At 46.1% G+C, this 12,554-nt stretch overlaps 1 protein-coding gene across 1 annotated transcript in view; it reads left to right on the top strand.

The window, feature by feature from the left end:
• Positions 1–12,554, top strand: part of NANS (N-acetylneuraminate synthase) — a 32,427-nt gene that overhangs the window by 11,229 nt on the left and 8,644 nt on the right. The window contains exon 2 of the mRNA XM_024126529.2: positions 3,010–3,225. Within this exon, the coding sequence (XP_023982297.1) occupies positions 3,010–3,225 (216 nt within the window). The remainder of the gene's footprint in view (positions 1–3,009; positions 3,226–12,554) is intronic.

The following is a 12,554-nucleotide window of genomic DNA, read 5'->3' as shown; positions in this document are numbered from 1 at the left end:
AGGTCCTTGTTAAACGTTTCTTGTATTTTCTCCATTCTATTTCCAAGATTTTGGATCATGTTTACTATCATTACTCTGAATTGTTTTTCAGGTAGACTGCCTATTTCCTCTTCATTTGTTTGGTCTAGTGGGTTTTTACCTCGCTCCTTCATCTGCTGTGTGTTTCTCTGTCTTCTCATTTTTGCTTAACTTACTGTGTTTGGGGTCTTCTTTTCGCAGGCTGCAGGTTTGTAGTTCCTGTTGTTTTTGGTGTTTGCCCTCAATGGATAAGTTTGGTTCAGTGGGTTGTGTAGGCTTCCTGGTGGAGGGGACTGGTGCCTGTGTTCTGGTGGGTGAGGCTGGATCTTGTATTTCTGGTGGTCAGGACCGCATCTGGTGGTGTGTTTTGGGGTATCTGTGAACTTAGTATGACTTTAGGCAGCCTCTCTGCTAATGGGTGGGGTTGTGTTACTGTCTTGCTAGTTGTTTGGCATAGGGCTTCAAGCACTGGAGTCTGTTGGTCGTTAAGTGGAGCTGGGTCTTAGCGTTGAGATGGAGATCTCTGAGAGAGCTTTCACCGTTTGATATTACGTGGAGCGGGAGGTCTCTGGTGGACCAATGTCCTGAACTCGGCTCTCCCACCTCAGAGGCTCAGGCCTGACACCCAGCTGGAGCACCAAGACCCTGTTAGCCACACAGTAGATCCGCAGTGGATCATAAAATGATAGAACTCAGGAACAGCCAGATGAAAGGGATGCATAGGGCAAGGCACGGGGAATGGGAGCAGACTTCCCATGACTTCTCCAGGCATACCACTCTCCCAGCACCTCCACGTGTTCACCAACCCAGAAGCTCCTCTGGGGGCTTTTTATCCAAAGCTCAGAATCCCTCATCCTGTTTTTTCTATCCTGAGTTCCTCTAAGGACTCACTCTCTATGGGTGACTACAGTGAGTTGCAACTTAAGCCTTTGTATAATTGGATGATGAGTGACACCCTTTGTTCTTTTCTTTGTTCACCCAATTTTTTTTATTTTATTACAACAAAATGTTATTATAATTATATAATATGTATAAAAATATAACTGTGTTACAATTAGAAATTTGCTGATTAAATATACTTTTTTTTTTTTTTTTTTTTTTTTTCTTTTTGTGATATGCGGGCCTCTCCCATTGCGGAGCACAGGCTCCGGACACACAGGCTCAGCGGCCATGGCTTATGGGCCTAGCCACTCCGCGGCATGTGGGATCCTCCCAGACCGGGGCACGAACCCGTGTCCCCTGCATCGGCAGGCGGACTCGCAACCACTGCGCCACCAGGGAAGCCCTGAATATACTTTTAACTCTCAAATTTTGATGCAGAGGGCACATCACACCTTGGCTCATTCTGTAGCTTGCTTTTTGCCAGTAGAGAGGCAATAAAAGCTTGAGCAAAGAAACCATCAGCATTATGGTAAAATAGTGACAGTGGTTGTGTTTTCTGAACCAAGAGTTGACCATAGCATTAAACAGATAAAGAAATTTTTCATATTTAGGAAAGAAGCTGAGAAAAGAAGAGGAGGAACCTGCTGTCCTCCCCATACAACTGCTGTCATGTGGAATGTGGTAGAACTTTATCTTATCTCTTATCATTAGTACTTTCTGCTGTTTTACTTCACTTCACTTTACTACTTACCTAGGTGGAGACAAGCTTTTTAACTTCTTGAGGGTAAGTCTACTTCTTCAGACAGAGGTGAGAAGCAAAGGGAAGGAAGCAGTGCTCTGTGAAGATCATGTTCTGCGGCCTTCAGGAAAGCCCTCTGGCCAGCTCTGCCAGAGACTCACTGTGCAGCTTTGGTCAGGTCACTCTAGGCCTTGGGATCTTCATCTAGACAATGAGGACTCTGTTGCCCAAGGTCACTTTCAGGTCTAATGTTCTCTGAACTTCTGTCCAGCATCAAGTCCTGACTGTGCCATCTTTTGATTTTTCCAGGAGTGGAAGCAGCACTCTCGGCACAGGCATTTCTGGAGCTGAGGTTTCCAGCAGCATGAACACCTCTGTGTCTACAGAAATGTCAGCGAGCTGAGACTTTAGAGAGCTTTCCTTAATCTATCTGTTGAGTGGTTTTAAAAAACAATTTTGAAAGATTGGAGGCTGACTGGCAATAAAATTATAGCTTTTATAGTCAGACAATCCAGCTTTTATATTATAGCTTCTGTTAAGTAAAGCTGGGGCATTTGTAAGTTTGCTTGCTTTTGCCCCAGAACCTCTTGTTCAAACAAGATGCCATGCAGAAAAGCACATGTGCAGAACAGCTAAAAACACAGTTGTTCCTTTGTTTCCCACCCCCATCAGGGGCTCCTCAGCAAGTTACAGGTCCTAGAGCTAGTCCAAACGGCCATTTGTATAGATGGAGAAACTGAGTCCAGAGATAGGACGTGACTTATCCAAGAGTCAGAGTTAAGTCAGATTCTGACGTTTTCCCCTAAATTCTGGCCTAGTTCTCATATCCTCTGCCGAGTTACACAACTTAAAATCTTCTTTGACTGTTTGATTAGTTATTTTTAATATTATAATGCAAAACAAAGTAGCCCCCTTTTTTTTTTTTTTTACATTTTAAGAGGGAAAAATAGAGCAGAACCCCCATCCCCACCCTTTTATTCCTTTGAGACTTCCTTGCTTTTCCTGTTTCTCTTCTTTGGGAGTTCTTAATGCGTCTGTCAATTGATGTTATTATTATTATTTTTTTTTTTTTGCGGTACGCGGGCCTCTCACTGCTGTGGCCTCTCCCGTTGCGGAGCACAGGCTCCGGACGCGCAGGCTCAGCGGCCATGGCTCACGGGCCCAGTCGCTCCGCGGCATGTGGGATCTTCCCGGACGGCGGCACGAACCCGTGTCCCCTGCATCAGCAGGTGGACTCTCAACCACTGCGCCACCAGGGAAGCCCTTATGTTATTTTTAAAGATAATAATTTCATAGCAGTTGCCCCAACACTTCTCTTGTCTCTCAGAATCCGTGCCGGGTCATTAAAGGAGCCCTAATGTGTGTTGCAGGAGTGTGGCGCTGACTGTGCCAAGTTCCAGAAGAGTGAGCTGGAGTATAAGTTTAATCGGAAAGCCTTGGAGAGGCCGTATACTTCGAAGCATTCCTGGGGGAAGACGTATGGGGAGCACAAACGCCACCTGGAATTCAGCCACGCCCAGTACAAGGAGCTGCAGAAATATGCCGAGGAGGTTGGCATCTTCTTCACTGCCTCCGGCATGGATGAGGTGAGCCCTCTGCCACACTGTTATTTGCCATTTTAGCAGACCTCGGGGACATCAGTTAGCCCTGTGGCTTTGGCTTAGAGCCAGCTCCAGCCCTTTCTCACTTTAGACTTTTTCGTGCTTTCTGGACCTAGAGTTCCCCATAGCATTAACAAGGTAAATGCCCAACGAAACAGGAGGCCAGGGGGATCCGAGGCCCAGAGACACAGAGAACCATAGTTTTCAAAGCAGGCTGTCTCTGGGAGTAGGGGGCAGCCACCCTGGAACCCCAGAGTCCCTCAAGCCTGTGGGAGATGCCCCACTGGGCCAGTTTTCTCCCAGTGGAAAGTGGCCTGGACTCAGGAAACCTCAGTTCTGACAGGAGTCCTCCCGTCGCTGAGTGGCCGTGGCTTATCTGGGTGAGGTGGCATTGCATCATTCAGAAGGCAGTGGCACACAGGATGGCCATGCTGACATACTGGAAGAGTCCAGCTGGTGCCAGGTCTTGGGTCCCATCTGCTCTGTGACCTGCCTCAAGACTCCTTTATGTGCTCTTTTTTTCAAATATAAATTTTTTTTTAATTATAAAAATTATACAATGTCACAGAAAGTTTAGAAAACAGAAAAAAAGGGAGAAAAACTGACCCATAATCTCTATATGGCAGCTCTTTTTTTTTTAATCAATTAATTAATGTATTTATTTTTGGCTGCGTTGGGTCTTTGTTGCCGTGCACAGGCTTTCTCTAGTTGTGGCGAGCGGTGGCTACTCTTCGTTGCAGTGCGCGGGCTTCACATTGCAGTGGCTTCTCTTGTTGCGGAGCACTGGCTCTAGGCACGCGGGCTTCAGAAGTTGTGGCACATGGGCTCAGTAGTTGTGGCTCGCGGGCTCTAGAGCGCAGGCTCAGTAGTTGTGGCTCATGGGCTTAGTTGCTCCGTGGCATGTGGGTTCTTCCCGGACCAGGGCTGGAACCCATGTCCCCTGCATTGGCAGGCAGTTTCTTAACCACTGCGCCACCAGGGAAGTCCCTGGCAGCTCTCTTTATATATTTCCTCCTGAAGTTGTTTTATATGCATATTTTATTGCCTAGTTGTTATATTTGTGAATGTTTAGTTCCGTGCATGCTTTTCCCAGTTAACATTATCCACAGCTTTTACCTATATCTTGTTTTTTTTTTCTCAGCTTTATTGAGATATAATTGACATGTAACTCTCCATATCTTGTGCTGAAAGTTATTAATGGCAGTGTAGTATTTCTTTTGAGGATTTATAATGTATGTAACCATTTCTTTATGTTTGAACATGAGGTTATGTTTTTACTTTCAGTTTTTTGTGCTTCTAAATAATGCTGAGATGACCATCTTCTTTCTGTGTTTTGAATTGTTTCCTTAGGATAGCTTTGCAGAAATGGATCATTAGATGAAACATTTTAAAGGCTCTTGAAACAGTTAGGATTCTTTTAGTCAACTAGAATATTTGAAGGGAGCCCAGTTCCTTCTCTAGGCCTCTGACCTTTTGTGTCACTATTCCAACCCTAAGATATGTCTGTAAATTGAGACAAAAGAAACAGAACTCTAGCCTAAACCATTGGTAGTTTAAAAAGGGGGGGGAAGCAGAGAACCTAGGTGTCTGTGAAACTTGACAAGTCCAGGCTTCAGTTCCGTAGCCCGCTTACAGTAATATATCTTATCCCTACTATGCCCCATTTTGCAGATGAAGAAATGGAGACTCAGAGGGGCCAGGAAGTTTGTACAGTGTCACACAGCTGCGAAATGGGTCTTGAGGGCAGATCTGACGCCTAGTGCAGTGTGCTTTCTGCAGTCCCTCAGCTGCCACCTGGCCGTCCGTCCAGGTGTGTGTGGCTTCCCAAAGCTCAGGAGAGTCTTTGGGCTTCCCCCCTGCTCTTCACCACTCTCGATGTTGGTGGCTGGAGAGTCTTTGGGCCCAAGAGATGCCCTGGGGAAAAGGGGGCATATTTTTAGGAAAACCTATCTAAAGTGGTTACTGGGCATTTTTCTGATCCCATCTTAAATAGTACCTCCTCAGGAAATTCTTCCTGTGCCCCTGCTTGGTTCAGTTCCCTCCTTCTGTTGTGTTCTCCTGGTTTTCTTTTTTAAAAAATTAATTAATTTATTTGTTTTTGGCTGCATTGGGTCTTCGTTGCTGCGTGCGGGCTTTCTCTAGTTGCAGTGAGCAGGGGCTACTCTTCGCTCTCATTGCGGTGGCTTCTCTTGTTGCAGAGCACGGGCTCTAGGGGCACGGGCTTCAGTAGTTGTGGCTCGCAGGCCCCAGAGTACAGGCTCAGTAGTTGTGGCTCACGGGCTTAGTTGCTCCGCGGCATGTGGGATCTTCCCGGACCAGGGCTCGAACCCATGTCCCCTGCATTGGCTGACAGACTCCCAACCACTGCACCACCAGGGAAGTCCTGTCTCCCGGTTTTCTTTACTTCCATAATTACCGCTAACTATTGCTCCTTTCCACCAGGCTATTAACCCCACAGCATCCCCAGTGCCTGGCACGTCATAGGTGCTTGGGAGATGTTTGTTGAGTGAATAAGTAAATAAGTGAGCCAAACAAAAGAGAGGGTTGATGGCTTTTATCAGATCCTTAAAGGATCTGTAAATCAAAAATGTTAGGCAAAAAAGATTGTGGGCTTTGGGATCTGAAAGTCTTGGGTTTTTTTTCTGGTCTTGCTATTAGCTAGCTGAGTGATTAAAAGTAAGAATCTTCAACGTTTCTTGAGTGTTTATGATCTGCCAGGTTCTGTGCTAGGTATTTTAAATGTATCAGCTCATTTACTCCTCTTAACAACCCCTTGAGATAGGACAGTTATTATTCCCACTTTACAGATGAGGATGCTAGAGCACGGAGCGGGTTAGCTGTCAGTAGCTGTTGATCAGCAGAGGCTGATGCCAACCTAGGCGACTCCAGAGCCTGCCCTCTTGACCATACTCTTCTTGCATCTCTCGGGCCTGTTTCCTCATAGGTAAAGGGCAAGGGGGTGGATTAAAAATACCCAGAAGTGGACTTCCCTGGTGGCGCAGTGGTTAAGAATCCGCCTGCCAATGCAGGGGATACGGGTTCGAGCCTTGGTCCGGGAAGATCCCACATGCCGCAGAGCAACTAAGCCCATGCGCCACAACTACTGATCCTGCGCTCTAGAGCCTGCGAGCCACAACTACCGAGCCTGCATGCCACAACTACTGAAGTCCACGTGCCTAGAGCCAGTGCTCTGCAACAAGAGAAGCCACCACAATGAGAAGCCCGCACACCGCAACAAAGCGTAGCACATGTTCGCCACAACTAGAGAAAGCCCGCGTGCACCAGCGAAGACCCAATGCAGCCAAAAATAAATAAATAAATTTATTTATTTTAAAAATAAATAAATAAAAGTAAAAATACCCAGGAGGTAGGCTTGACCTGAGGAGCATAGACACCACCATGAACCCAGGTGCTGGCACAGTGTTGAGCCATAGTCCATGCTTAGGAAATAGCTTGATAGGAAGAAGGTCATGCCCAAGAAATGACAGTTTTCATTCCGTGCTTGTTTCGTGTACTGTGGGTTCAGAACCTTTGGGGATTGCTCTTTGGTAACTGCCTGTAGGACTCATTCACTCAGGGACAGCTAAATCCTAGTCCTTGGAGAGGGCTGGTTTGGGTTTAAGAAACTACTGATTGTTCTTGGGTCAAATGTGAATAGACTTAAAATTCCTGGGTGAAACTTTTGATCTGACCGACTTGGTAACGGGTCAGTAATGAGGCAGATTCGTGGGTTTTTTTGTTTTTAATTTTTGGCCACACCTCTCGGCATGCGGGATCTTAGTTCCCCAACCAGGGATCAAACCCGTGCCCCCTGAAGTGGAAGCACAGAGTCTTAACCACTGGACTACCAGGGAAGTCCCTGGAGGTTCATTTTGAGGCAGATTAGTTTTTGCAGGGCCCATTAACAGGCTCTGGAGAGAATTTCCAAGGAACTGTACAGAAGTATTTTGGATCCCTAGTACTGTCTTTGGAATAAGCATTCAGGCATACCTCGAAGATATTGCTGGTTCAATTCCAGACCACCTCAATAAAGTGAATATATCAATAGAGCAAGTCAAACGAATTTTTTGGTTTCCCAGTGTTTAATTAACAGCTTTTTTGACATACTATACAGTTCACTCAATTAAATTGCACAATTCAGTGGTTTTTAGTATATTCACAGAGTTGTGCGACCATCACCACAATCAATTTTAGAACATTTTTATCACCCCAAGAGGAAGAACTCTACCCATTAGCAGTCATTGCTCAATTCCCTCAATTCTCCCAACCCTAGGCAACCTCTAATCTCCTGTCTATCTCTATAGTTTTGCCTATTTTGGACATTGCATGTAAATAGAATCAGACAATATGTGGTCCTTTGTGTCTGGCTTCTTTCACATGGTAACATTTTTTCAAGGTTCATCTATGTGGTAGCATGTGTCAGTATTTCATTCCTTTTTGTTGCTGAATACCATTCAATTTTATGGATAGACTACATTTTATTTATCCACATCTCTCTCAGTTGATGCACATTGGGATTGTTTCCACTTTTTGGCTAGTATGAATAGTATGAGCAATGCTGTCACAAACATCCATGTACATGTTTTATATGAACATATTTTCATTTCTCTTGGGTGTATATACGGTAACTCATGTTTAATTTTTTTCGAGAAACTGCCAGACTGTTTTTCAAAGTGGCTGCACCATTTTACATTCCCACCAGCAATGTATGAGGGTTCCAATTTCTCTACATCCTCACCAACATATGTTATTACATGTCTTTCTGATTCTGGACATCCTAGTGAGTGTGAAGTGATATCTTATTGTGGTTTTGACTTGCATTTATCTGATGGCTAATGATGTTGAGCATCTTTTCATATGCATATTGGTCATTTGTGTGTCTTCTTTGGAGGAATATCTATTCAGATCCTTTGCCAGTTTTTAAATTGGGTTATTTATCTTTACATATTCCTGATACAAGTCCCTAATCAGAAACATGATTTGCAAAAAATTTTCCCATTCTGTGGGGTATCTTTTCACTTCTTGATGGTGTCCTTTGAAGCACGAACATCTTTAATTTTGATGATGTCCAGTTTTTTAGTTTTTTCTTTTATGCTTGTCTATTCTTGTAATTTAAACATTTCTCAGTTTTAAACCACAATGTGATATCACTGCACAACTATCAGTATGGCTAAAGGCTAAAATAAAAAGTGATGGAACTTCCCTGGTGGCGCAATGGACAGGAGTCCGCCTGCTAATGCAGGGGACACGGGTTCGATCTTTGGTCCGGGAAGATCCCACATGCCGTGGAACTAAGCCCGCACGCCACAACTACTGAAGCCCACGTGCGCCTAGAGCCGGTGCTCTACAGAAAGAGAAGCCACCGCAAGGAGAAGCCAGAGCACCGCAACCAAGAGTAGCCCCTGCTCACCACAACTAGAGAAAGCCCACGCGCAGCAACGAAGACCCAACGTAGCCAAAAATAAATAAAATTAAATCTTAAAAAAAAAAGTGATGATAACAGCAAATTGTGGCAAGGATGCAGAGAAAATGGACCTCTCATGCATTGCTGGTGGGAATGTAGAATTGTACATTCTAGAAAATTCTTTCTTTTTTTAAAAACAACTTTATCAAGATATAATTCACATACTGTACAATTCACCCACTTGAAGTGTACTGGTAGTTTCTTATAAAACTAGACATGTGCTCATCATGTGACCCACCAATTGTCATTTGGTAATTTATCCCCAAAGAAATGAAAACCTATGTTCACCCAAAAATCTGTATATGAGTCTCCATAGCAATTTTATTCGTGGTAGCCCCAAACTAGAACCCAAACTTTCTTTAGGGGGTGAATCATTAAATAAACTGTAGTGTATCCACACCACGGAATACTACTCAGCAATAAAAAGGAGTGAAAACTGATAGCTGCCACAGCTTGGATGGATCTCAGGGATATTGTGCTGAGTGAAAAAGCTTCTCTCAGAAGGTTGCATACCGTACGGCTCTGCTTATTTAACATTCTCGGAATAACAGAATTATAGAGCTGGAGAGCAGATTAGTGGTTGTCAGGAGTTAGGGAGGGGGAGGGGTTGGAGGTTGATGTGGCTATAGAGGGGTAACATGAAGGGAGCCTTGTAGTGGTGGCATAACTCCGTATCGGACTGTGGTGGTGGTCCGCGTGAGTCTGGGCACATGGTAAAATTGCAGAGAATTAGATACAAGCACACTCAGATGGGTACATGTGAAAATGGTGAAATCTGAATGAGATCAGTGGGCTCTATCAACCTTAACCTCCCAGTTGTGATATTACACTGTAGTTTTGCCAGATGTTACCATTGGGGGGAACTGTGTTAAGTGTACATAGGTTCTTTCTGTATTATTTCTTACAGCTGCATGTGAAGCTATAATTATCTCAAAATAAAAAGTTTAAAATATAAAAAAAAATCCTCAGTTTAAAAAAAAATTTTTTTTTTTGGTTGCGTTGGGTCTTCGTTGCTGCACGTGGGCTTCTCATTGCGATGGCTTCTCTTGTTGCAGAGCACGGGCTCTAGGTGCACAGACTTCAGTAGTTGTGGCTCGCGGGTCTAGAGTGCAGGCTCCATAGTTGTGGCGCACGGGCTTAGTTGCTTCGCAGCGTGTGGGATCTTCCCGGACCAGGGTTCCAATGCATGTCCCCTGCATTGGCAGGCGGGTTCTTAACCACTGCGCCACCAGGAAAGTCCCTTAAAATATTTTAATTCAGTAAATATGAATAGGTAGAACCTGCATAAACAGAAACTCAGTAGAGTCCTCAGTACTAAGAGTGCTCTCTAGCGCAGACTCTGGCTGGATGGGCCCGTGGTTAAGTGTACAGACTCCAGGGTCACATTTTGAGTTTGAATATGGTTTTGCCTGTCATTCCTGGTGAGTCCAGGTGGAGGTTATGTACCTTCTTTGTGCTTCTGTTTCTTCAGCTGAACCCATCTCGTAGGGTTGTTGTGAGGATTAAATGTGATCACCCATGTAAAGCGCAGCACACAGCCAGCGCTTAGCGATGTTAGTTACAGTTCAGGAAACAGCCTGGGCTGAGGATCAGGACATCCAGGTCCTTGCCCTGCTCTGCTCTGAGTTCATCTCAGTGTGAGCTTGGAAGAGTCCCTTCCCTGCTCTGGGCCTCCATTTCCTTTTGTGTGTGAACAAGCTGCTCTCTAAAGGCTCTCCCTGCTCTGTTGTCCTGAGCCAGCATAGAATCAGAGATAGTGTCACTAAGGTGACTTGGATCTGGGATGAGAACTTTCCTGTTCAGTCCACGTTTCCAGGCACCGGAGCTCCCAGATGTGGACTCTGAAGGGGGTGCATCTCCTTGCATCTGCTTAGGAAGTCACTTCTTTAGGTCTTTCACTCTCTGGTGGCTTCGAGGTGGGAATCAGGAGCAGGTGGGAGAAGGAGAGGAGCCTGCCTGGGTGTTGGTAGCTGGGGCTGACTCTCCGCAGGTACCCTCTTGGTTTCCCAGGAAGCACTTCTCTTTGGTGTATAAATGCGTGCTCTGCGGCCACCCTCTGAGTTCAGGTCCTGGTACTAGCACTTGCTCGATGGGCTTGGGCTGGTCATGTAGCCTCTTTGAGCCACACGTGTCCAATCTATAAAAGCGGGGTAATCAAGATGCCCACCCCAGAGGCTGCGGTGAGGACCCAGTGAGGTGAGTCTAGGAGGTGCAAGATCTGCACCCACTGAATGACAGCTGTTCTGTTGCTTAGAACCCTTTTCTCTGCTTCACACTAACGGGGCAGGGAGGCTCCTCTCTGCTAAGAATGCCGTTTGTTCCCCACTGGTCTCCTGACTGACCTGGGCATAGGCAGTAAGGAGAAATGCATTCTTAAGAGCCTTTGCAAGAGTTAATTTGCTTTGCCGGCCAGGTCCCTTTGCCGAACCAGCAAGTCCTGTCTACCCGGCTGTTGGAGGTGGGTTGCTTCCTTGTTCTGTGTTTACCTGGCAAGTATCTCTGAGTATTTACCCACCCAAACTTCCTCATGGACAGTAGGCATCTATTGAGTGCCGATTTTCTCCACTCTGTGTGCTGTCCTAGGGCATTCTTTGTGTGCTGACGAAAGGTTAAGGCATGGTGGAACGAAGTTTATGAAGATCAAGGAAACTGCCAGGGCACACGGTCAAAACTGCACGGAGGCATGTGGAACTCGACTGAAATGAGCAGAGTGTCTTTGGTCAAAATGGAGGGTTCTGCAGAGAAAGCAAATGGGAGCCGTGACATAGAGGGGGCCCCTGGAGACCCATTCCGGCGGAGCTGCCCTTCCCTCCCAGCGCCTGCCTCCACGGTGCCTTCTCTCCTCCACCACCCCTGCCACAGGGCACCCCCTGCCTGCGTCGTGGTGCACTCTGACAGGGCCACTGGGCTGAGGGCAGGCCCAGCCTTTATGGCTCCGTGCTTCCCCCCTCATCATTTCCTCACCCTGGGCAGCTTTCCAGCACCCCTGTTCTCCCCAGCTCATCACCATGGATCCAGAAACCAAGGGGAGTGGAAGCAGCTCTAGAAAAATCCCAGCTCCACTCCTGTCGTTTCTGTTACCCCTCAGATCAGCGGGCCCCCAAATTTCTCATGGGACATGATGTGGAAAGGGGGTTCTGTGGGCACACATTGTGGGAAGGGGGTTCCTCATTAATTTAGAATCAAAGCCACTTCCCCAAATAAATAAGGGTTCTGAGTAGAATAAGTGTGGGAAACACTGTAAAATAGCTAGACAACTGTATTTACTGGGACCCTCTAAGGGAGACTCTGGCAATGCAGCATTTTACCCAAACCAGTTTGCTGGTGGGACCGTTTTCTGTGTGTTTAACCCAGTTGGATGCCCAGGGAGGGTCATACTCAGTTGAGTTCCTTTCAGACAGACTCAGAAAGCCTTTGGGATGTGTGGGGTGGGAGGGAGGAGAAGTTGTGACACTGCCTGGCTGCATTGTACCCCTAGATGGAAGGAGGACAGACAGCAGCGTGGGCAGGGCTAGAGGAAGCCAGCGAGTCCACAGAGAGAAGACAGCCACTGGCGCTGACCTAGCCTGAGGGGCCCTGGGCACAGTAATATTGCCTCAGGATGGAAGGCTAGCATCTTCCAGATTACTACTGAAGTTGGCACCGTTTGCAGAGATTAATCCAAAATGGCAGTTTTCTTTTTCTTTTTTTTTTTGATGTTTAAAGAATGCTTTCTCTACGTTATTTATTTTTAAAATTTTATTAATTTTTGGCTGCGTTGGGGCTTTGTTGCTGTGCGCGAGCTTTCTCTAGTTGCAGCGAGCAGGGGCTACTCTTTGCTGAGGTGCGCGGGCTTCTCATTGTGGTGGTT

The sequence above is a fragment of the Physeter macrocephalus genome, chromosome 9, assembly GCF_002837175.3.
Source record: "Physeter macrocephalus isolate SW-GA chromosome 9, ASM283717v5, whole genome shotgun sequence".
Taxonomy (NCBI): Eukaryota; Metazoa; Chordata; class Mammalia; order Artiodactyla; family Physeteridae; genus Physeter; species Physeter macrocephalus.
This window is presented reverse-complemented; position numbering and strand designations above follow the sequence as displayed.